Raw genomic sequence first — 25,235 nt, 5'->3', positions numbered from 1 at the left:
ACTGAAGTGACTAACAGAATGGAAGGACTGTAGCACCTTGTTAGCAGCAAGGAAATGGCAGCTTCAGACTTTTTGTACCTCCAGTGAAGTAATATGGCCTGTTTATATTATAAAACTTGTCTTTTCTTCTTCTGGGACAGCTGGTTACTTGGCAGAATCTACACAGTAAGTGAAACAGAAGCTGTAAGCCTGCAAGTAGGTGTTGGCCAGAACATGTCTCTGCTTGGATGAGTTTTTGTCTCATCAGACAGCACCAGATTTTCAACTATTTAGAGGTGTACCTTTAAATGAGTTGAACCTTAGTGATGTGTCCAAATGCCAGGTGTCTAAGCTGATCTCTTCCTGGAGTGAAGATGCATGTGTATGAATGTAAAGTCTGCACTCTTCACCTAGGTTACTGTGTTATGGAGGTGCAGTTTTCACATTTTCTTTCTGTCCTTGCTGTCAAAGTTAGGTTGATCTTAGCTTTGGTAATATACTACCAGTCTACATATTGGTCTTTTCAGCACCAGCAATCATGCTGTCAGCAGATTTAGTGCTAGTTTGAGCTGTCTAAGATGCAACATTTTTATTTCAGTTTTGGTACCTTTCCTTTATTATGGCCATCAGACTGTATAAAAATACACCTGAGCAGCATTCATTCATTACCAGTACTCTGCCAGGCCTCCACTGTCAGCTGTGGAGCTCTGCATTTCTCTTCCCTGCCTTTGCCACAGCCAGCACTGTGTTTCAGTGCACATTGCAGCCACCTCCTGTGCACTACCCAGAGCTCACTGCATGAATTGCAGTGAATATACACAGAATATACACAGCAGTACCCTGCACCTTGCTGTGCTTTGCTGTCCTGCCCATTACTTGCCTAACTGTGATTACATGTCAAAGGCAGCCATCCCTCTGGCCTTGCTTGGCACAGAACTTTCCCTGTGTCTGCCTGCTGCCCAGTTTCTCTAACACAGCTGCAGAAATAAAACAGCTCACAGTGGGAGCAATGCAGTGTAGAGAGAGGTGCATTTGGTGGCTTTGGGTGCAGACAAGACTCTAGGAAGCTGCAGGTGCAAGAGGGTGCCTACAAAGGACAGAATGAGTAAGAAAGATGCAAAGAGCTGGCAGGATTATGTGAGTTGGAAGGAGGGAAATAAATCTAGGGGGTAGAGGCTGAATGTAGTAGCAGGATGAAGAAAGAGATGCATATGACCATTTGCAGTTACTTAAGGGCTTAATCTGGCCACTAATTGCTGCCTTTTTCCTTTTATGGCTGAGGCTGAAGTAGGAGTAGTCAGTATCAATGTCATAAGGGATGGTAAGAAAAGTTGGAAATACCCTTTTAAATGGGTTGTGTGTTTCTTAGTAGACATTTTCGTTTTCACTGCTGGCTTGTCAGACAATGACAGTCTTTGCTGGAAGGGAGAGCCATCTGGGGCAGCATGTGTGGGAAGAATTGTAGGTGCAAGCCACAGTCGCTGCAGTGGCTCTACCTTTACACTTACATTAGTAGTTCTTACCTATGAAAGGATGTGTTTCTTTCTGATATTTGTAATTTACAATTGCTTACTGGGCTAGATTAATGGAAGAGCTGAATGTGTTGACATTTTGTGGGTCTTCAAAATTAATTTGTAAGGCACAATTATTTTTTAGACTGGATTGTGGTAATTTGTAGGTTTATCAACTTGATGATCCATTTTACAGTGTGATTGTAACAGAAAGTGTCAGTGGACATGATCATCAGAATGTTTCATTTTTTTTCTTTTCTTTTCTCTTCTCTGGGAACTGCTACAGGCGCAGCTGATTGCACAGTCCATAGGTCAAGCATTTAGTGTGGCCTACCAAGAATTTCTGAGGGCAAATGGCATCAACCCAGAAGACCTTAGCCAGAAGGAATATAGCGACTTGCTTAATACCCAGGACATGTACAATGATGATCTGATTCACTTCTCCAAATCTGAAAATTGCAAAGATGTATGTCTCATTTTTTTTCTCACAAATATTCAGCTGCTATTTATTAGTTGCAGGTCTGTGTTGGCAGAAACTAAAAAAACATTAATACTTCCTATAGATTATCTCAGTTAGTCTAGAATATCTCCCTAATAGGACACCCTGTCATCAGTTCTGTTTCAAAGGCAGTGAACCCCAAATTTATCAGCAGTCAACTGATTTGCCATCTGGTTCTGTTCTTTTTTACCAAACAATTTTCAAACATGTTTGAAAGCAAACTTAAAGCAGATTAACAGATTAATACAATTTAAAAAAATTCAGTGAACAACATAAAATTTATAGAAGCACCAATGTTTATGAACATGATTGATTACAGGTTTTAAATAACTGTATATGCCAGAAGGCTTTACAGCTTGCTTAATAAAAATGAACCAGTGTGCAACTGGAACACACAGGTCATGTTTTTCCAATGCAAAGTTGTAAACTCTTTCAATCTCTTCTTATTTAGCTTTTTCCAACAAAACCCATGGCACCAGGGTTTCCTTCACTGTAATTTCTTCTTCTCATAAACAGAAATTACTTCTGAGGGGTGTTCAGCACTAAGTCTGTATTGTGTGTCATTTACTGTTTGAATGCAAATGAAAGGTAGTAAAACATGCACCCTATCTTGTTTTGCCTTTGAATTAGGAAGGCAGGTTGCATATTAAGAGGTTTGAATTAGGAAGGCAGGTTGCAATATTTGTTGGCTTGGTGAATGTTTGGAGTGGGATGATATTAGTTCCATGGATGTGAAAGAAACTTTTTTTAAACACTTTTTCTTACTATTCAGGTTTACATTGAAAAGCAAAAGGGAGAAATTCTAGGTGTGGTGATTGTGGAGTCTGGTTGGGGATCCATTTTGCCTACAGTTATCATAGCCAACATGATGCATGGAGGACCAGCAGAGAAGTCTGGGAAGCTGAACATAGGGGACCAGATCATGTCAATCAATGGGACCAGCTTGGTTGGTTTACCACTCTCAACATGTCAGAGCATTATAAAGGTAGGGAAAATGTTTCTGGAAGCGACACATTTTAAAATGATTACATAATTGAAGAGCAGAAAGTATAAAACTCTGAATTAAATTCTTACCAAATGTTTGCATAGCACTTTCCATTTCATGATCTGAAAAAAACAGTGTGAATTATGCTACATGAATTTTCTGACTCCCCACAGGACCACAGAATGGGTAAGGTTGGGACCACAGGAAGTAGTCTAATCCAACCTCCCTGCTCCAGCAGGGTTGCCTAGAGCATCTTACTCAAGATTGTGTATCAATGGCTTTTGAATATCTCCAGAGAAGGGGACTCCAGAGCTTCTCTGAAAATCTGTTCCTATGCTCAGTCTCACTCACAGGAAAGAAATTCTCCCTCATGTTCAGGTGGAACTTCCTGCATTCCTGTGTTGGCCCTTTGCCTTTCACTCTATTGCTCAGCACCACTAAAAAGAGCCTGAATGTACCCTTTTAGCATCCTCTCCTCATATACGCATATTGATGAGGTCCCCTCTCAGCTGTCTCTTCTCAATGCTGACCAGGCCTTTCACAGAACTGAGGCATTTTTTAGGTTGGAAAAGACTCTAAGATCATTGAGTCTAGCTGTAAACCTTTTCCTCCTAAGTGAAGTGCTCCAATCCCCTAATGCCAGCCTTTGACAGAACCTGCCTGCTCTAGGGGCTCCATGTCCCTGTTGTGCTGAGGAGCCCAGAACTGGACACAGCATTCCAGATGAGCCTCACCAGGGCTGAGCAGAGGGGCAGGATCACCTCCCTCGAGCTGCTGGCAGTGCTCTTCCTGATGCACCCCAGGACACCATTGGCCTTCTTGGCCATACAGACACACTGCTGGCTCATGGACAGCTTGTGCTGGGCCTGGGGTTTTTCATTCCCGTGTGCATTTGCCCTTGTTTATTTTCAGAAGCTTTCTTTCTCCCCACCCCTCCTGCTTGTCAAGGTCCTTCTGAAGTGTTGCATACTGCTTGGGTATTGGCCACTTCTCCCAGCTTTTGTGTCATCAGTGAACTTGCTTAGGAGGCACTCCATCTCTTATGATAAGTTAAATAAGATTGGACCCAGTATTGAAGCTTGGGAGACACTGCTAGATACATGCTTCCAAATAGACCTGTGCCACCGATCCCAACCCTCTGAGCTCTCATTCAGCCAGTTCTCAATCCATCTCACCACCCACTTCCTGAGCTTGGCTATGAGGTTTTCTTGAGAGACAGCATCAAAAGTCTTGATCAAGTCCAGAACGATAACATCCAGTGCCATTCCAGACTGCTGTGCTATTTACTTGTGTACCAGAGCTCTGTGCACAACTTTACAAGGGAATATTTTGTGCAGAAGTAAGATATTACCAGGTACACACTTGAAATTGTGTATCACAAATGGAGGCACAGGTGCCTAATATTGTCATAAGCCTTACTAGCTGTCAAATACCTCTTAATACTTGGATGAACTAGAGTAAATGCTTTTTTGTTTATTTATACCTATTTTTAAAGCTTTAAAACTTTGGCTTAAAGACATACCCTCTGTGGCATCTTTGCACAAGTTATTTCAAAGTGCTTCTCTTATTTGGTGCTTCTCTTCACTTGCATAAATGGGACATTTTAATTGGAAGAGCTTTCTTCTAGGTATCAGAAAAGTATGTGACAGTGAAAAGGTTGCAGGTCATCTGGAACTGAACAGTGCCTGGGGTAGCTGTAGCATATAAAGGATTAAGTATTTCAACATCAGTTTAAAGAGCAGGAAAGATGCGTCACTAGAGAGTGTTTGAGACAAAGTTCATCAGTTATTTAGTGAAATTAGTTATTTATTGAAAAGGTCCTGCCTAAATCTGCAGATCATCACATGAAGACATGTAATGCTGGTCGTACATTATACAGGCATTCTTCCCTGATTTTTAAAAATGTACCTGTTAGACTTAGTAATTTAGGCAACTTTTTGGTAACAAGTTCTATTATGTAACTTTTTTCTTTCAGTCTGGATTTTTTTAATTGCAAAATAAATTTCCATTTACAAGGTAAATTTGCCAAGTAAAAAAAAGTGCAACTTTTTTTTTCATTAATTATCTCTTAATACTTGAACTAAGATGTTTGTTATAAAGATTTTCCATTCAGGCTTCCCAAAATGTTAATATTGAGTTCTGATAAGTAATAGATGCATAAGTCACTGAACCAGTCATTTTAGATTCAGTGAGTAGAAATGATAGCATGTGTGACAAACTGAAAATATGGCAAAAAGAGTCTTACATCTGTAAAGAAAGGAAGAAAAAAAATCTTATTAAATATCTTTGCACCTGCATCATCAAAACAAAACCCCCTGCAAATTTAGGCTCTTTGTGGTTGCTTCCTCTCCCACATCATTTTTATTTCTTAAATTGTGGTAGGTTATACTTCCCTTATTCATATGGAGATTTTGTTGTGCTCATCAGTACTTTCTCAATACAGAACCAACCAGCTTTGCTGTTTCCAGCTTCTGCAGGCCTTTCTTTTCTTCCCTGATAATTACCAAAGTTTCCACAGAAACTGCCAGCTGTTTTGTTTTTGTGGGTTTTTTTTTGTCTTTCTAAAGAGATGATCTGTATGTTTGCAGATCTTCATAACCAAACATCTGGAGTTATTCATATAGCACTTTTGGAAACAAGTATGTATATAAATGATCTAAGTGAGGATCATTAAATATGGTAGAAATATCCCAGATTTCAGATTTCCTTAGCATGCTGGAAGGACTCCTGTGAAAAGATGATATTAAGTGGATAAACATACATCACAAGCACTTCAAACAAGATAATTCAGTATTATGAATGTTATCTCTGCTCCTAATTTACCATAAACCAATTGCAAACTGATGGAGCTAGGAAGAAGCTTTCCATGTGTTGTAGCAATTCCCAAATAGGATTATGCTAGTTCTGTCTTTTTCAGAAGCATCTGGTACTGGCTATTATCAGAAGTATACTCATGAACTAGATAAACAAAAAAGGTGGTCAAAATACAGTTATTTTGTTTCTGATCAGTTTATGTTACCAGTCTGTATACTGCTGAAGATTACCCACTTCTGAAAAATATGCACTTTCTGTAAAATTAAAAGAATTTGTCATTAGGGACCACATTTTTTTTTCCCCCCAAGGAATACATGTAAGTAACTTGCACATTCATCAGGAAAGTAAGGGCATGATGATATCAAATCTATTCTGAGCATGTATCCTGAGTGAATTCAGATGACTGAAGTTAGACACTTAAATTCCTCATGGAAGTAGGCATCCCCAGTACTCTGCATGACTCCTACCTTTCAGGATTAGAACACTGAGTCCAAAGTCCCTTAGACTTTTCCATAAACATCGTGCCCACAGCATAGATCAGGTTGAGAAGTCCCTGTTCTCTACAGTATGTGGTGTAGTCAAGACCTGCCTGTATAAAGTGAATAGCCCTTGAGCATGTGAGATGCAATGCTAATTCCTCAGCAGAGTAGAAGAGTCCATAGTCATGGAAGAGGTGGAGTTCAGACCTTCTTTCTCCTGAGTGTGCAGTACAGGCAGCTCTGACAGCCATGAGCTTTGTCATTTTGTGATCAGACATCCATTCATTGTCTTGCAGCAACTTGCAAGAATGAGCCAAGATGAGCTCAGCGCAGTGTGGATAGCTGTTTGCACCCAGTATTGATTACATCCAGTTTAAGGCACTGACAAGACTTCAAGGTAGTTCATCATGCCAGGATGCCAGTTTAGTTACTCGAGTCACCGTTGAATCTGGAGCTCAACTCAACAGAATCAGCAGCAGTGAACTTTTATGTAGAGACTTCAGTATATTACCTTAGCTACAGTAGAAACTACTTTCCAGAATTAATCAGTTGAAGTCAGTATCTGACACCTTGATTGCAGTGGGACCTAGATTTCAGTTGTACATATGAAAGGAATTCAGAAGCAGATACTGGAATTGGTAGATGTTTAATTAAGTGAGCTGAAAGTTGCTGTATTTTTTAGAAAGCATTTTGTTCTTTGTGTGGATTTTATTTATGAATGGATTTATGGCTTATATTTTGTGTGAATTAAGCATTTCAACAATCTCTCTTAACAATCTCCAAGAGCTCTGAGTACTTGGGAGTTGTACAAGGGATCAAGATGGCATTTATTCGTGGTTTATTACATTTTTGTTTTCACAGAGCCATATGAACACAATCTCTGAGTCTGTCTCCTATAGCTGGTCTAACCAATATTTTGGTTCAAAGTAGATCAGGCTTCTTAATGGCTATGCTAGGATTTAGATAATTCCAAGACTGGATACTCCACAGCCTCTCCAGTTAATATGTGTTTTACCACCCTGACAGTAAAAATATTTTTTTCTCATTCAGTTTTCTTCTAGTAGCAAGGAGTTAATGATGAATGTGATACAACTCAATTGGAAGGGAGGAAGAGTACTTGGAATGTATCAAGCTCTGTCTTGGGGTAGATGATGACTAAGTGGATACTTTACAGGTTAGAATAAAAGGGCAGACTGCTAAGGGTGACACTTGTGGTGTGTGCTACAGGATGCCTAGTCAAGAGGTGGATGAGGCCTTCTACAGACAGCTCAAATCAGCCTTGAAGTCACTGGCCCATGGGTCTTGTGGGAGACTTTAACTACCCTGACATCTTCTAGAGAAGCTACACAGCAAAGCACAAACAATCCAGGAGGTTCCTGGAAAGCACTGGTGACATCTTCCTGTCACAGATGGTGCAGGGTCCCACAAGAAATGGGTGTGCTGCATGACCTCATCCAACAAACGGGAAAGAGCTTGTTGGAGGTGTGAAGATTGGGGCCAGTCTGTGAGCAAGTAAGATTGCAACCATGGGCTTCAAGAGAGCTTATTTTAGCCTCTTTAGGGATGCTGAGAGATTCCCATGGGAAGAGGTCCTGCAGGGAAGGTTGATATTCAAAGATCACTTCCTCCAAGCTCAAGAAGTACATATCCCAATGAGCAAGAAGTCAGACAAGGGGTCAAGAGACCTGCATGGATAAATGAAGAACTCCTGTTATTACTCAAGCATAAGCAGAAAATACAGAGGAGATGGAAGCAGGGTCAGGCCTCTTGGAATTAATATAGAGAGGTTGTCAGACTATGGAGAGACAAGGAAGGGTAAGGCCCATTTGGAATTAAATCTGACTAAGGATGTCAAGGAAAACAAGATGGGCTTCTTCAAATACATCAACAACAGAAGGAAAACAAAGGATAATGTGCACCTGTTACTAAATGGAAGGGGCATCCTGGTGACAGAGGACACAGACAAGGCAGAGTTATTGAACAGTGCCTTTGGATTGGTGTTCGCTGTCAAGACCAACCCTCAGGAATCTGACCCAGGAAATCAAGGTAAAGGAATGTTGGAAGGAATATTTTCCCTTAGTCAAGGAGAATTGAGTTAGAGAACACCTAGGCAAACTCAAAATCCACACATCCATGGGCCCTGATAGAATGCATTCATGGATGCTGAGATGTGAGAATCCAGGACATCCCTCTGGCTGCCCTGGCTGTCTCGAGACCCTGGCAGGGGGCTTGGAGACCTTGGCATGAAGTCAAAAACACCCGTGGCTTCGATTTAGCCCGTGGAAAAAGCTGCCAACTTTGTATGAGGAATTACAAGCCACAAGGCTTTGAGTAGTGTGGTAGTTGAATTAACACAGGGTGAAAAAGTATAATTTTGAGGCTTTTTAGAATGGAGTTCAAGGGGACAAAATGGAGGGATTTGGGCATGTCCTGATCTTCTTCTTCTTCTTGTCCTCCATGTCTTCCTGTGATGGTGCCCCTTTCCAATTGTTGAAGGTAGAGACACACTGTCTAACATACATGATAGGTATTGGCACAATATGGTAAACGTAATAAATGTAGTTTGTAATATAAAATGTAAACACTGCCTGAGGTGACACACCGAATGCCATGGCCTCCTTGCTAGACAGAGCTCAGCAGGTCAGAGAAAGAATGTTATAGATAAGGAAAAATAAACAACCTTGAGAAGCCGACCCTACGCATTCCGACTCCTTCTTTGGCTGCGCAGGCTGGGAAACAAGGACTTTTACAATCTTGGGGTCACCTCGACACCCGGACCCCAAGATTGAGAGAGCTGGCAAACACCAGAGTAAGGGTCCTGGCCATAATCTTTGAAAGTTCATGGCAATCTGGAGACTTGTCTGAGGACTGGAGGAAAGCAGATGTCATCCTAGTCTTCAGAAAGGGCAAGATAGAGAACCAGAGAACAACTGTCCAGTCAGCCTCACCTTAATCCCTGAGAAAGGGATGGGACACCTCGTTCTGGAGGCCATCTCCATCCATGTGGATGACAATAAGGTGATCAGTAGTAGTCAGCATGGATTCACTGAAGGTAAATCACACCTCATTAAATTAATTGCCTTCTATGGAAGAATAGCTACCTGAATAGATGAGGGGAGAGCAGTGGATGTTCAAATTCTGTAAGGTTTTCAACACTGTCTCACTCAACATCCTTGTAGGCAAACTCAGGGAGTGTGGACTGGGTTAGTGGGCAGCAAGGTGGATAGAGAATTGGCTGAATGGCAGATCCCAGAGGGTCATAATCAGTGGCACAAGGTCATGTTGGAGGCCTCTAAGTAGCAGTGTCCCTCAGGGTTCAATACTTGTGCAGTATTTTTTAAGTTATTCATCAGTGTCTTCAATGAAGGGGCAGATGCCTCCTCAGCAAGTTCACTGATGATTCTGAGCTGGGAGGAGTGGCTGACACCCAAGTGCTAAGGAGCCCTTCAGAGGGTCCTCAACAGGTAGGACAGATGGGCAGAGAGGAACCTACTGACATTCAGCAAGGGCAAATGCTGGATCCTACACCTGGGGAGAAACCATTCCATGTACCAGGGAGGGCTGGGGGCTGACCTGCTGGAGAGCTGCTCTGTGGATAAGGACCTGGGGATCCTGGTGGACAAGCTATCCATGAGCCAGCAGTGTGTCTGTATGGCCAAGAAGGCCAATGGTGTCCTGGGGTCCATCAGGAAGAGCACTGCCAGCAGCTCGAGGGAGGTGATCCTGCCCCTCTGCTCAGCCCTGGTGAGGCTCATCTGGAATGCTGTGTCCAGTTCTGGGCTCCTCAGCACAACAGGGACATGGAGCACAACTGGGAATGGGTCCAGGGCAGAGGTACAAAAATGGTTAAGGGACTGGAACATCTCTCTTCTGAGGAAAGGCTGAGGGAGTTGGGCTTGTTCAGCCTCAAGAAGAGAGCACTGAGAGGGGATCTCATCAGTGTAAGTATCTGCAGGGAGGATGCCAAGAGGATGGAGCCAGGTTCTTCCTGGGGTTGCTGAGCAAGAGGACAAGGGGCAACAGGTAGAACTGATGCAAAGGAAGTTCCATGAGAACATAAAGGAATAACTTGTGTAGGTGACCATGCACTGCAACAGATTGCCCAGGGAGACTATGGCAATATCTCACTGGAGATATTCAGGAACCATCTGGACACAATCCTGTACCATGTACTCTGGGATGATCCAGCTTGAGCAGGGAGGTTGGAGCAGATGACCCACAGTGGGGACTTCCAGCAGTACCCATCTTGTGATTCTGTGAATAATAGAAACTATGTGAGTGCTGCTTGTACAAGGATGATACAAAGGGGAGCTGCTGCTTGCTTGACAGAATTTAGTATATTTCATTAGGGAAGCAACTGTTTGGTAACTTACTTAGTTACTTACTTAAAAGTCATTGACTTATTTGGTGAGCTGCATAGACCTGTTTTAATACTCCTTTTATGCATTATTTCTGTTATCAAATGAAGAAGCTGCTAACAGGAATCTAGGTTTCCCAAAACAACTGTGCCAGATTTTTGGCAAGAAAAATTTGATGTTTTATCACTCATCTCACTGAATGTTCTGTTGCTTGTGTCTGGCATTCAGTGATCAGATTCTGGTACAATGCATATAAAGATCTATTTTTTTTTTTGTTGTTTTTGTTTTGTTTTGTTTTGTTTTGCACATATAACATGTTTAACTCTCAGTTTGTTATTTTTTTCAGGGTTTGAAAAATCAGGCCCGGGTTAAACTGAACATAGTTAGGTGTCCTCCAGTAACCACAGTATTGATCAGAAGACCAGACCTCAGATATCAGTTGGGCTTCAGTGTGCAGAATGGGATCGTAAGTAGCTTCCATGGTTTCTGGTCAAGCTTTAACACACATGAAACTTCCTCTATATTTGTGGTTAAGTTTCAGTGTGGGAAGAGGGAAGCTGCTATTTTCTCCCTTACAGCAAGCAGTATTTTGCATTTGTTCAGTCTGAGATATAAAAGTTGTGTTAATAAGAGTCTTTTTTGTCTTTGACTCTACTTACTTCACAGTCAGCCAGAGGAATAAAAACGTTTCAGCTTAAAAAACCAAAAATGTGCAGGAAGAGTCTGCTTTCAGCATGCATCATACATGTCTTTAACCAAGCCATTGCATGATTTAAAAAAAAAAAAAGCCAGTTCTTAATTCTTTTTGTTGTAAGGCATCTGCCTAATGAACATGATTAAATTAAGGTCCTTCATACACTCATAAATTTCCAAACCACAAGACATATAATGTACAACACAACAGCCTTTTCTGACAGTATATTCTGCTCTTGGAAGAAAATATCCATTAGCTACTTGTCACTAACAAATTTTGCTTTGGAGTCAACGATTGATTGCATCTTTGAATTTGTTGTTGCAAGTCTGTGTTTAAATGTTGATTCATATATTGCAGGCAAAAAATGAGTAGTCAAAAGTCTCTGTTCCTTATCCAGCCCATGATAAATTTATGCTCTCTCTTCCAGATCTGTAGCCTTATGAGAGGAGGCATAGCAGAGCGAGGAGGTGTGCGTGTTGGCCATCGAATCATTGAAATCAATGGGCAGAGCGTTGTAGCAACACCCCATGAGAAAATTGTTCACATCCTCTCAAATGCTGTTGGTGAGGTAGGAACCAGCAATGTGTCTAGGCAGTATAGCAGAGTTCATTGCTGCTACCAGTAAAACAACCAATGGAAATTAGTAACGAGCAGTGTCCTTCAAGGGCCTGTATGGGGACCAGCACTCTGTCTGTCATGTCTTCATCAGTGACATGGACAGTGGGAATGAGTGGCACTCTCAGCAAGTTTGAAGGTGACATCAAGATGACTGGTGCTTAAGGAAAGGGATACCATTAGAGGGACCTGAACAGGCTACAAAAGTGGCCCATGTAACCTTTGTGAAATTCAACAAGACCAAGTGCAAGGTCCTGCCTCTGGGTCTGGGCAGTCTCCAGCATCAATAGACTGGTGCTAAAGGGATTGAGAACAGCCCTGAAGAAAGGAACTTGGTGGAAGGAAAATTGGACATGAGCCAGAAATGGACACTTGAAGCCCAAAAAGCCAACTGTACCCTGGGCTACATCAAAAACACTGTGGCCAACAGGGAGGTGGTTTTCCTTCTGTATTCTGCTCTTTTGAGACCCCAACTGGAGTACTGTGTGCAGTTCTGGGGCCCTCAACATAAACAAATGAACCTGCTTGAGCAGATAGAGATGCAGGCCTTGAAAGGGGTGAGAGAGCTGAAGCACCTCCCCCATGAGAAAAAGCTGAGGGAGGTTTGGTTGTTCAGCCTGAAGAAGAGAAGGCTGCAGGGAGACCTGACAGCAGCCTTTCAATGTGTAAAGAGGGCTTCTGAGAAAAATGGAGAGAGGCTTTTACCAGGGTCTCCAGTGCAGAACAATGGGCAATGGTTTTAAACTGAAAGAGGGTAGATTGAGCCCAGGCATAGGAAGAAATCCTTCACTATAAGGTTGGTGAGCCACTGGAACAGGTTGCCTGGAGAAGCTGTGGATGCTTCATACATGGAAGTGTTCAAGGCCAGGTTGGATAGGGCTCTAAGCAACCTGTTCTAGTGAAAAATGTTGATACCTGCAACAGGGCAGTTTGGACTAGATGATATTGAAAGGTCCTTTCCAATTCAAACTGTTCCATAATTCTGTGGTTCTACCTCTATTGGCATGTTGCTAATCAAATCCAAAAAGCTGAAGAGCAAGCCTGCACACCATTTCTTTCATTATTTGCCCCATACTTCTATGCTTTAGAAGAACCATACCTTGAAAGTATGACATGTGAACAATTTTAGATGGTTCATCAATACTAAGCATATTATTTCATAAAGTCATCACCTGCAATACTTTAATAAGGGTATGAAAACTCTCAAGTTTTATAGTATTTTCTGCCTTGTATGACCTTATCCTTTACCCAGGTATGCATGTTTAGGAACATCGATTAACTTGGCTTATTTCCTCTAGATCCATATGAAGACTATGCCAGCTGCCATGTACAGACTGTTGACTGCACAAGAGCAACCAGTTTACATCTGAAGCTGACACCTCACCGCCACAGTGTACATGGAAGATGTTTTTCCTCATTAGTGCTTGTCTCTCTAGTGCTGCATTTCTGTGTCTGCAAAGACATTTCTTTCCCCCCCACCCCATCACAGACACAAATACACTGTTGCTCTCCCCTTCGTCCCTTTTTCCTCTTCTTCCCACCATTTTCTTGCATTTTGATAAGGGGCAAAATGTATCTGTGGAACTATTTTGGTTGCATCTTTTTACAAGTGAAACTTATATAGCTCTACATGCAAAACAGGAAGATAATAGTAGCATAGTTTACAGCAGTATTCACAGATGGCTCTATTTCATGCTACATAATCAGTTTTATTTCTGTGGCTGTAATTTTACAAACTGAGTAAATTAAATGTTGCTGAAGGAAAAATAATTACTTTACCAAATAGATAGAAGTATAGGGTAAAAGGTGTCCTCTTGGATATCCTGCCTGTGACTTTGCTTCTCTTGCCCTATTTTCTCACAGGCACCATAGTACTAAAGGTTAGTACTAAAGGTTTGTGTCTAAGTGGAAAGTAGAATACCAAAAGGATTATTTTGCCCTCAGGAAAAATTGCCTGCTTATAAAGACTCAGTAAATGCTGCTGTTGTAAAATGAATTGTCCAAATACACACCTTTTAATTCCTTTCTGTCATCAGTTTTTCATGATAGTAGGACTGCAAGATACTCTGTAAGTTCTTGAAATATGTTATTTTTGCATTACTTACACTAGGAAATTTGGGAGGCATTTTTTACAGCTGCCTCCCCCTCTCTGCCCCCAGGTTTCTATTTCCTAGTTTTCTTCAGCTTTGTGTTTTATAGTCCCTTCCTGATTTTAGAGGTTAAAGAAATGGGGGGGGGGGGGGGGGGAGAATCTTTAAATAGCCACAAGAAAAATATTGAGGGGATCTGCTGAATAGCAACACTTTTTCTAGGCTCTTAATTCCAATTTTGGCACACATAGCCATGTGTGCCAGTGTATATAGACATTTTTAAAATTGTGCTTCCTATTTATGAAGTTTGAATATAAGAAATCTGCAGACTATTCTAAGTAATTTTGTTCTCTGAGCCAGTTTTAACATATATTTTTGTCCAAAGACCTGTCTAATTTTATTGACTTCCTATTTAGTTCATGATATAGGTAACAGTTGAAAGGATGAGGCAGGAATAAACTTATTTATTTTGTTATATAATTTAGCTTGTGATTTTTTCCCATATGTATGGCACTTACAAGAGATATGTGTGTACTATATGCACTTGTATGAAGATGATTAACTGTAGGGATGTATGAAATTTTGTATTTGATTAGCCTCTAAGTTGCATGCTAGAGACAAAAGGGGAAAAGGGGGCTGGGTTGGGTTCTTTGGTTTTTTTAAGAGGGTTCAAGATAAAAAAGAAGTGTCTTTTCTTCCTAGTGAGAGAATTCTACATTCTCTGTAGTTACTTTTTTCAGGACTGTATGCTGGTGTTTATACTGAAGTTGAACCATGTGTTTAGTCCAGGCTAGTATGTTGATTTCTTTTAAAGAAACAGTTTGTGCTGTGTTTTGCTGTGATGGAAAGGCTCAGTGAGATGAAAACAAGAGCAGACAACACACAGCCACATGCCACTTCTGCTTTGCAAATGCGGTGTTGTTCATAGTCACTTGTGTCTCACTTGTTGTGACGTGAGCTTTGCAATGTAAGCGTTGCTTGCAGTCCAGTGATGATCCTAGACATTGCTATGGGGATTCATGGAAGTGGGTGTGTGCACGTGCACTTGTTGCAAACACTGCTGAGAACCACTGAGCACTCTTGTCAGGGGTACATTTTTTGGCTTTCTAAAGTCATGGATAACCACGGCTTGATCAGAGTTAGAGGATAAACCGTATTTCTGTGAGAAGCAGATATTTAAGGGACGTAATGAAGTGGTGCATAAACTGTTGTAGTAAGGGGATATGTTTTAGTGTTGACATTAATGTATGATGACTTGATTTTACTGCATTTCTTGTTGTTATATAATTTAATCCAAGGCTCCAGAATAGCAGATTGCACAAGAGAATGGTGTTAGTATTCCAGGTTAGTACTTAACTCTGCTGCCTCATTGATGCAACAAGATAATTAATGGCTTGTGAGTATATTGTTTAACTGTAGACATCTGGTTTATGCTAATTTGAACCTTTTTTTAGAACTTTCCATATATATAGTAATAAATGTAAATATGGTATATAACCATGTACAATTCAGAAGATTATATACAGTGCAGCCTTTCCATAAATTGCCTGAAGGAAACTCAGTGAACGCTTGAAGACACAGTTATTATGCTTCTGGTTCCTGCTATGTGTATGCCCTCCACTTCACTTGCTTCTGTGGTTCTGTCTAGCCCATGTGGTGAAGTCTTTAGCTCACTTCACGGGAAAATGATGAAGATCTGAACATGCAAATGTATTAAAAGAAGAAACCATTGTTTCTTTGGACATCTTGCAGCTGGGGGTTTCTGAAGTTATTGTTCATCCTAAATAGGTGCTTAAAATTAAGCAAATGAATGCTTGCAGGACCAGAGCTTAGCAAAAAAAATCTCATTTTTTCAATTACAGTATGTGCATAAGATTTCTAAACTGAGAGGTCCATAGTGTGTGCACAATTCTGAGAACAGTCTTGTAAACAATCCCATTTTACTCTGTAAACAGAAGGAGTTTCAAGAAAATGGAACTCAAACGGGAAAGCTGGCTGTTCTCTAGATTGTTGCAGTGGTTTGATAGATCAGATATGGGGATTTTTAACAGATGCAAAGGAACATTCCTTCAAAGGTTTACATTCCTTCTTCAGTGACAGACCTGAATTCTTTTTCTTTCATCCTTGCTGCTTCGTATAGTCTAATTAACTCTTCAGTGTTTACATTAAGGATGAAACATCCCTTGTATTTTTTATTTTTGAGAAATTTCACGTTTATTTTGATCTTGTTTGAGTCTCAGTTTGGATTTCCAAGTTTGCTAGCTTTCCTTCTTTTCTAAAAGAAACATATTTCTCAAGACAGCAACATGGTTGAGATCTCTTGTATATATTTAGCGCAGTACCTAGACTATGAAGTTGTACTATTGTTCTGTAAAGAGGATTAATAGAAATTATTGCAAAGCATTGAGAAAAGCATAGTATTGTATTTGTAACAATATTGTTCTTTGTAATGATCTCTATATAAAAATATAAATATATATATAAATATATGTGAGCCTGGAATGATGATATTGCACATCTACTGAATGTAATTACTCTGATGTTTTCTGCCACAGGTCTCTGACCTCTCTAATGAAGCTGTGCTGGTTTGATCTGGGGGAGAGACAGAGGGGAGAAGCGTGGGCTTTTTGCTTTGGATGGAACGGGGTAAGGGGTTTCTGGCCAGTTATTTTGTTGTGATGTATTTACTGTGCTACATTCCTTTATTTAACAGAGCGCTAATGTCTGTAAGATTTGCAACAATAAACTACAAAACAAAAATACCTCAGACAAGGCTGAGAATTTGCTCATACTGACCTAGAGGCTGACTTGCCAGTGGTGAATGCATACATAATTGGAAGGTGTCTGAACTTCTTTTTGCCACTTAGATTGGAGTAATTCTTACCTATGTTTCTGCGGGTGTGAAGCAATGCTGTTACCTTTATTTTTAAAACAGCATTCTTTTCAGGCAATACATGACACTAGTGCTCCTAAACAAATGTGATTCCTAATCTAAGGTGGTATCCCAGTTTTTACTGTGTGAAATGCCACTCTGATTGTGACAGAAATACTATATCTCTGACTGAATAAATAGGAATTTTTCATAAATGGGGATTTGATAAAAATTCTTCACACTTAATTTCTGAAATAACTGTTTTCCTTTAAATGTCATCAACGTGGTTTATTATTAAAGACCTAACACCATTTGAATAAATAAAAAGTAGAATTGTGATATGTCTGTCCCTAGAATTAATCCTGGAACTTAGCCTGTGCTAAGGTTAAAAACCTTTTTTAAAAATATATAGAAATAAAATAAAAATATATAATGAGATTATGAAAAATATGATCATATTTGAAAGTTAACAAAAAAAAGTCATCCAGGGAGTATTTCTTCTAGTGAGGCTTCATAGGATTTTCTGTGCCTCATAGGTTCTCATGAATTCTTTGAAACCACAGAAATGACAATACATGCCACACCTGGTTCAGAAGAAAACTAAACATGGGCATTCAGCCACTCAGTGGCTGTTCGTAATATGAAATAGAAATACCATCAACATGAGAGAATGTTGCTTAAATGGCAGATGGAAGAAATTGTAAAGTCCCTGGTAAAGGGTGCAGTGGACAGGCTGAGCTTATGTTCTGTGTGTTACCCCCCGTGTACCACCCTCCTATTTATTCTTACTATTATCTGTACATACCAATTTCTGTGTTACAAACTTTTCTGCATTTTGTTGGATAAACATAAGCCCTTACTTTAGCAGTATAGACAAAAATTTTGCAGATTTGCTGTATTCACAGGGGACATGTTTCTTGCCCCCTTCTTCACCGTTTTAATAGTTTGGATCCACACTAAGGACAAGCAGACCCCATCTCAATTGCAGCACCCTGTAGAGCCTTGCAGGCTGAAGAGGTGATGCTGGTGACCTACGTGGATTGACAGTGTCAGTGTCAGGGCTGGGACTGTAATTTAAATAAATGTTCAGTGCAGAAGCATATGGAGCAATCCTGACCTAAAATCACAATACATGAAGAGTTTGTGATCCATGTGCCTCTTACCTAAGTAGGGCCAGGCGTGTGCTGTACTTTGTGCTGTTACTACAGGTGGACCTCCAGGAATGTCCCTTGCAGAATAAATTTAGACTGTTTATTTTAAGAAAGGAGCCTGCAGGCAGCCCCAGTGATACTCAAAATGGTAAACACCACCCAGCAATACCTGTGTGTCCCTGCCTTTGTCTAGAGGTGCAGCAGTAAGGTCCCATGTGAACAGCCCTTTTGTTTGACTGTAGAAGTGATGAGTATAGTTGTTCCCTAAGAAAATTTTAATTACTTCAAATGACCTAAATGGGGTAAAATGGTTGGAATCTGCAAAACTTGTGCCCTGCCTGATGCTGCACAATCTGAGGTTCCCAGCACCTGAAGGAATATAAAATATTCCTAGCTATACTAGCTTCTTGTTCATAGCACTTGCTGTTATAAACAGCATTTTAAATGAGACTACATAGAGATGCCTTTCTTCCTGGGACAGTACCAAGCCAGCACCACCTGTTGCAGAAGACCTGTGCTTTTGGATTTGGATGTTGTTCCACCATTAAGACAAAAATAATGTTCTGCCATTAAGAGAGAAGTTCACTGTGCCAAAAGAGCACTTCTTCAAGACAGATTTTATTTTAGTCCAGTTTGCACATCAACAACCTTCTTTTATAAAGAAGAATTTTAGAATTCTGTACACCATTGTTTTACTTAGTTTGTATCTGAAAGTCTCCATTTTTTGACAGGAGATTTTCATTTAAACCAAAGTACCAAAAATTTGCAAAGTTCTTCAATACTGCTTTTGACAGCTCCTTCCACAAGGATCATCATATCCCACAACTACACATTTCCAAACTTCACAGAGATGCAGGGCACCAATGTGTCACAAACAGACGAGCTGCAGCTGAGAGCCCAGTAAAGGCCAGCTTTCAATCTGCTTATTACTCTTTGTAGAATAATCTTCGCCCTTTGGGGTCTGTGCATAAGAGTATTAAAAAAAGAAGGTGATTACCAACAAACCCATCCACCCATTTGCCAGAGGTTATCTTCTTCTGCAGTATGTATATGTCTGACAGTAGTGCTCTGCTGAGGAATAACCAAAAAACCAGCTCAAAGCACAGTTTCTCTGAGAACACCAATGACACTGTGAGGCCGTTCATGTTCTGCTCTTTGGATTCTCCTCTCTGCTAGCTGTTCTCCCTCTGTGATAAAAGTACTCAGGTCACCACAGCTCTCCAGGTACAGCAATCCAGGATGCAATCTGGAAGGTAACACATGGGCTTTCAAGGATGTGGCTTGCTGGACAGGTATCATCACCTTTAAAAAGAAAAGAGAAGTTTAAATCAGTTTTGTTTTCAGGTTCTTGTTCCATTAAAACAGTTTTTTACCCAAATAGGAAGAAGCTAGTTGTAGTGTTGTCTGTTATGTTTAAAGAATAATTTAAAAAGCTGTAAAACCCCTAGCGTTTGCCAAGAAGGCATGGGAACAGCAGTCCTACTTGGGAGAAGGGGTGGGGTGATTTTTTATTTTGTTGTTGGTTTTGGGGTTTTTGTTAGATTGGTTTGGTTTCCCCCTCGAAGGTGCAGACAAATGCTCTCACTCCAACCTGTGGCATGTCTGGTATGGTTTAAAAGGAACATGATGTTTCTTCCTTGCAGAAGCCACTGAACTGTAATAACCCTCAGGCCTGTGTGATAAATTAAACTCTCCTAAGGAGCCTTTTTCTGTTTCTGTCAAATTTGTCAAGGCTTTTGCTGCCTGAAGGCTGCAGTGGGAAATCCCACTTTATTTGCAGAGCCTAAATGACACCGATGCATTTTGCATGAGAACTCAAACCAAAACCAGCTGTCATAGCAAATCACTTGTGCTATGCATAATCAATTTATCTGCCCTAATGGTCTGTAAGTTACCAAAACATTTGTTTGATGAAATCTTCAGTGTCTGAAATTTCTGGATATTCATTCCATTAATGTTAAGCACATTATTTTCTATTTTCTGTTTTTCTTTCTTTAACACTATGTCATATTTTTATCCTGGGAGCCAATCACAAAAAAGTTGCTTCTAGTGGGTTGACATATAAATTTCCTTGTCAGCCTCCATTCCTTCTGGTTTGCAATAGCAAATGCTTATTTATAACATCTCCCTCTCTCCTGCCACACTCAGTTTAAAATGCTGTTATGTTATTTACAGTTCATGATTCCTCATAGAAGACTGACTCAGTTTTTAAATAAACACATACTCTGGCTTCTAGCTGATAGATTAAGAAATGTCACAGCCTCTCACACACTCCCTACATGAAACTAAAGTGCTGAAGGAATCCAATTTCGTCCAAAAACTCTGACACACAGACTGGCAAATGGAAACCTATACTTCTAAATCAGGGGCAGTGGGTTTCCACATCATTTGATCAGTACAAGTAATTAAACTACCTGCTCAAGGAAAGTGGCACTGGCAACAACTTCTGCCATATGTTTCTCATCTGATTTTAAAACAGACTTGATATTTTCCACCAAGTCATGTATGTCTGGGCTCATGCTGCAGGACTGCTCAAGGATCCACGCCACACGCTGTTTAGTGTCCATGTAAGACTTATAGTCTATCAGAGATTGGGGTCTTCCCCACGAAGCTTTTGCTCTTGAACTCTTCCGCAAGGTGACAGCATTCAGTGGATTTACATCGAGTGTTGCAGTTTCACTGTTGAGCACTGTCCCTGAAGACAAAGATGAAACAAAGCAAATAATCCACACTGTTCATGGTATTCCCAGAGATTCCCCTCCTGATTCAATGAGGATGCAATGCATGGTTTAACCTTGTAGAACGTAACAGTCTGGCACGGCCATGGTGGCATGGAAGGCTCACTATCGGATTTACACAAAATGCCTGTAAAATGGTCATACATAGCTATGACTGAGTGCATATTACATGTCAAAGTGTCTGGAAGGACTCTTCCCCTTTGGAAAGCTCTTTGTCATTTTGTGTACATTTGGTTCCTTTCTCTTGTTTCTGATCTAAAGAGACCTGAAATGAGTGTTGAGTGTTAATGTAAACATAAAGGTTTAATGGCTTTAATGATGTCTCCTAAACACTTTATAACTTGTAATTATTAGCAGTCAAGAGGACAAGTTGTACCTGAAAACAGCTACCTGTAAAGCTGGAAGCTAGTAATACTACAAAGTAGAAATTAAATGGAAAAAAAGAAAACCAACTTAACCCACACCAAAACATTCTAAATTACCTTTCAAGGACTAAACAAAGGACAATACAGAATTAATTTCACTGCCTTCGGTCAAAATAAAAATTCACTGCCTTTGGTGTAAACAAGTTACCAAATTTTGACCCCATTAAAAGGAATAAAAAAACAAAAAAAAACCAAAACCACACCTACAGATTGTTCAATAAGTGCTTTAATGCTGGCTTCAGACCAAAAAATGTCAAGAGGAGATGCAAAACTTTGCAGCAAGAAGAGCACGAACTTGAAGCAAATTCCTCTGTTGCAGTAAGTTCCTATGCCATGGCACTTACGACTAACTCGGATCTAACTGCTGAACAGACCTAACTTCAGGTAACACCAAGCCTAAAGCTTCCAAATGCTCCTGACGTGGGGTCTCTGGACAGCGGAAGCACTCTGCTTTCACAGCTATGAAAAGGCTCTGTGTCATGTAACCAGTGCTTCAGCGGCAGATTCTCTGGGCTGCTCTGGTGGAAGTTGATAGGAAGACTAGACAATGCACATGATACAGCAAAGCCATGAAAACATTCCACAAAAACAGCAAATGTAATCCAGACAGGCGCGCTCCCAATATCCAAAATAAATGGCTGTTACTAACATGCCCCATTGGCACTTACATTTGAGTGCTGGCATGTATCAGCAGCTACTGTGGGGATTCCAATATCCTCTAGTAAAAACTGCAAGACTCCTGACTGATGCATTTTTCAAGATTGTCAGCAGTATCGCGGACTGTGTAGTCACATTAACAGTTTTCCCACAGCAACAGAATTAGATCACTGACACCAAAGCAGTTTCATTAACTCTCCACCATGGGTTGTGTTGAGTTTTTGAGGGTTTTTTTTGACAATATGAGGATTGAGAAAAGGGGAGTAAATTTATAGGCTGATACCAAATCCCCAAGCCAATTTTGCTTTAAATTGCTCACACTGACATCTGCACTTGTAAGACTTTAGATGTCAATGCACTGAAGAATCCCGTGTGCTCTCTGTCCTCATTTTCCACTACCCCTCCCTCATACCCAGACCCTGATACAGACCCTGTTTCTAGATATAAAAACCTAAAGAGCAGCAAGACTAAGGAGTTAGATGGAGAAGGTTTGGCAAAGCACAAAGTACTGTTATGTAGGTGCTCCACTGGAAAACAGTAGCTGATTTCTGCAGGTACCAGGTTCAATGTAACAAACTTCTGAAAAGTGTTCTTTTAAAGAACCATTACAGAATCACTGACAGGGAAAATAGAGTCACCTTGAGGCAGCTGGCAGTGCAGGAGCACAGGGTCACTTTGAGAACATTTCCACAAGGGATTGAAGGCCCTCCTGTTCACTTCTTCAGGCACACAGCTTGCATTTGAAGGGGAAAAACTTACTCTGCTGGAAGGCTCCTGAATTTCTTCAGCTGAGTAATAAGAAACATAAAAGTAGAAGCAGTCAAAATAAAGCTAATCTGTGGAAGCCATTATTAGAGACTGACTTTTTTTCCCTATCTGTAATGGGGAAATCTGCAAATCTGTAATGACTGGAAACAAAGGTCTAGAGGTGCATGTATGTGTACACAGACCCACACTTAATGAACAGTAACATTGGTCTAAACCTTGTTTAAATGTTAGAAAAAACCTGTTTGGCCTTATGCAACTGGAGTAAGAAGAGACTAGGGTGTCGTGGTTTGACATGGAAGTGAATTTTTTCCAGGAAGTTGGGTCAAACCAATCAGTGGTCAGGTTTGGATATTGGCACCTGGAGTGACCACTGAAGGCATGGACACGCCTCTGAGAAGACAGGGGGTTAAAAGCAAGAACTCCCAGGAGAACTCTCTCTTTTGGTTCCGGTCGTCAGAGAGTGCAGACGCTCCCCTGCCCAGCCACGGGCTGGGTGGGGGAGGGGAAGCCACGTGGCCTTGTCCAGGTAGGCCGAGGGAGCTGAGGGTCTGGAACCGAGCTAGCTCCTGTGGACGGAAGGGTGGAGAGAAGTGGAGATGCCTTTGCCCCCCCCCCCCCCCCCCCCCCCCAAGGAGGGAAAGAGACAGAGAGCCTGGCGGCACCTGGAAATCTGCCAGCAGAGGAGAAGGAGAAGGGGGGGGAATGCCCAGCGTGGGAGGCGGAACGCCGGACTGAGATATCAGCCGTCCAGGGAGTCTGAACTTTTAACCCTTTCCAGGAAATGAGGGCTTTTAAAAGTATTACTCCTCCTTGATTTGTAGTGGAAGAAAGATAGTCCGGGACCTGAGATGTTAGAAGAAGAAATATTTAGGTGGGAGGAGATGGTGAAGTAGCTTTTAGCTGGACTTTTCTTGTTAGCCATGGACTGAACCAAAATCTCCTGCAATAGAGACTGCATTTTAGGGGGATGCAGTGGTGACCCAGGGAGACCTGTTTCAGCTTCAAATAGCACAAGAGTGGCGAGAAACGAAGAGAGCTGAAGAGGGAATGGTGATACCCTCTGTCTTCGGGAAGAAGATGAGTCCTGTTTTTGGACCCCTCGGCCCCAGGGGAAAATGGGGGGGACTGTAGTCCCAGGATGAGAAGCTGAACTGCTGTATCTTTGGGTCCATGGCAAAGCATCCTTAAAGGAGCCCTATGAGCAGTCTGTCCATGCACGGTGGTGAGAGCACTGTGACATGGAAAGGAGAGTGTCACACTGGCAGATTTTTTCCGGGCGGTTGCCATGTGTGACAGGGAAACACAGGGTGGCAGCTGTGTTTCCTGGGGGGCCTGTGGTGCAAGAGAGACTTCTCTCTCCCTTGATAGTTTAAGTATAGATTATCTGAAGGGTGGTAATTTGATCAAGAATCCCGGGTGATGTTTCATGGCTGGGTGTTTTTGGAATTGGGAGGAGGAGGGGTGGTTTAAAAGATCTTCATCCTGGATTTAGTTTATGTGTTTTCTGTATTAGTAGTAGTTTAATAAAGTTTTTTTCCTTTGCTATTAAGCTTGGGCCTGCTCTGCTCTGTTCCTGATAACATCTCACAGCATTTATTTGGGGAAGGTGCATTTTCATGGGGGCGCTGGCATTGCGCCAGTGTCAAACCATGACAAGGGTCTAGTACACCCTCGTACAAAAATCACCTTAAACTACCTGATCAGAGAGAAGGGAACTACACCTTTAGTGGCTAAAAGCTAAGTCTCAGAGAGCCCCAAATCCTCCTCCATATAGGCAGTTGTACCAAGATATGACAGCATAGGGTCAGAGAGGTTGGTCAACTTTTGCAATTAGATATCTTGTAAATCAGTGACCAGTCCCTAAAAAGGAATTAAAATCTTTACTTAAATGTTTTCCTGGATTCTTGTGATATGCTAGATCCTTCCCACGCCTCCTTTTCCTAAGAGTGAAACTATGTGCTACAATTTAATGAACAGGACAGGATGAAGCTGTGTGCATTTCTGACTAAACTTGGTTCTGTATCTCCATCTAGTGGCACCTGGCATGTTACAATAACCATTTTTCTTGATCATTCAGGAGTTAAAAAATCTGTAGTGGGCCACCCCTGGCTGGATGCCAGGTACCCACCACAGCCACTCTGCTCTGCAACTTGACAGGGGACAAAAAATATGATTAAAGGCTCATGACTTGAAATAAGGACAGGGGCAGATCACTCATCAATTACTATCATGGGCAAAACAGACTCAGCTCATCGATATCAGCTGATTTTATCCAAAACTGAGCAGGATAATGAGAAGTAAAACAGATCTTAAAAACATCTTCCCCCACACCTCCCCGGGCTTTATCTTCTGCCCTGCAGCAGCACAGGGAAATGTGGGTTACGGTCAGTTCATGACACGTTTCTGCTACTGCTCGGGGAGAGGAGTCCTTCCTCTGCTGCAGTGTAGGGTCCCTCCCACAGGAGACAGTTCTCCAGGAATTTCTCCAGCTTGAGTCCATTCCACAGGCAACAGTTCTACCTAGGATGCTGCAGTGTGGGTCACTCTTCTGTGGGGTCAGTCCTGTTCCAGCATGGGTCCCCCAAAAGGGTCACACGTCC

General features: G+C 41.4%; 2 protein-coding genes across 11 annotated transcripts in view; one reads left to right on the top strand and one right to left on the bottom strand.

Moving 5' to 3' along the window:
* Positions 1 to 17,235, top strand: part of APBA1 (amyloid beta precursor protein binding family A member 1) — a 69,304-nt gene extending 52,069 nt beyond the window's left edge. For all 7 annotated transcript variants that reach the window (XM_053931725.1, XM_053931730.1, XM_053931723.1 and 4 more), the window contains 5 exons: positions 1,777 to 1,956; positions 2,762 to 2,974; positions 10,972 to 11,091; positions 11,747 to 11,887; positions 13,233 to 17,235. In XM_053931725.1, the coding sequence (XP_053787700.1) occupies positions 1,777 to 1,956; positions 2,762 to 2,974; positions 10,972 to 11,091; positions 11,747 to 11,887; positions 13,233 to 13,304 (726 nt within the window). In that variant the 3' untranslated portion in view covers positions 13,305 to 17,235. The remainder of the gene's footprint in view (positions 1 to 1,776; positions 1,957 to 2,761; positions 2,975 to 10,971; positions 11,092 to 11,746; positions 11,888 to 13,232) is intronic.
* Positions 17,236 to 18,645: 1,410 nt separating this feature from the next.
* The window catches only part of ENTREP1 (endosomal transmembrane epsin interactor 1), a 31,677-nt gene continuing 25,087 nt past the window's right edge, over positions 18,646 to 25,235 (bottom strand). For 3 of the 4 annotated variants that reach the window (XM_053932433.1, XM_053932434.1, XM_053932435.1), the window contains 3 exons: positions 22,506 to 22,655; positions 20,462 to 20,742; positions 18,646 to 19,349 (listed from right to left, as the gene is read on the bottom strand). In XM_053932433.1, the coding sequence (XP_053788408.1) occupies positions 19,143 to 19,349; positions 20,462 to 20,742; positions 22,506 to 22,655 (638 nt within the window). In that variant the 3' untranslated portion in view covers positions 18,646 to 19,142. The remainder of the gene's footprint in view (positions 19,350 to 20,461; positions 20,743 to 22,505; positions 22,656 to 25,235) is intronic. The other variant, XM_053932436.1, reaches the window with a different exon arrangement.

This window comes from Vidua chalybeata, chromosome Z (genome assembly GCF_026979565.1).
Source record: "Vidua chalybeata isolate OUT-0048 chromosome Z, bVidCha1 merged haplotype, whole genome shotgun sequence".
Classification (NCBI taxonomy): domain Eukaryota; kingdom Metazoa; phylum Chordata; class Aves; order Passeriformes; family Viduidae; genus Vidua; species Vidua chalybeata.
Note: the sequence above shows the minus strand (reverse complement) of the source record. Positions and strands in the feature narration are given on the sequence as shown.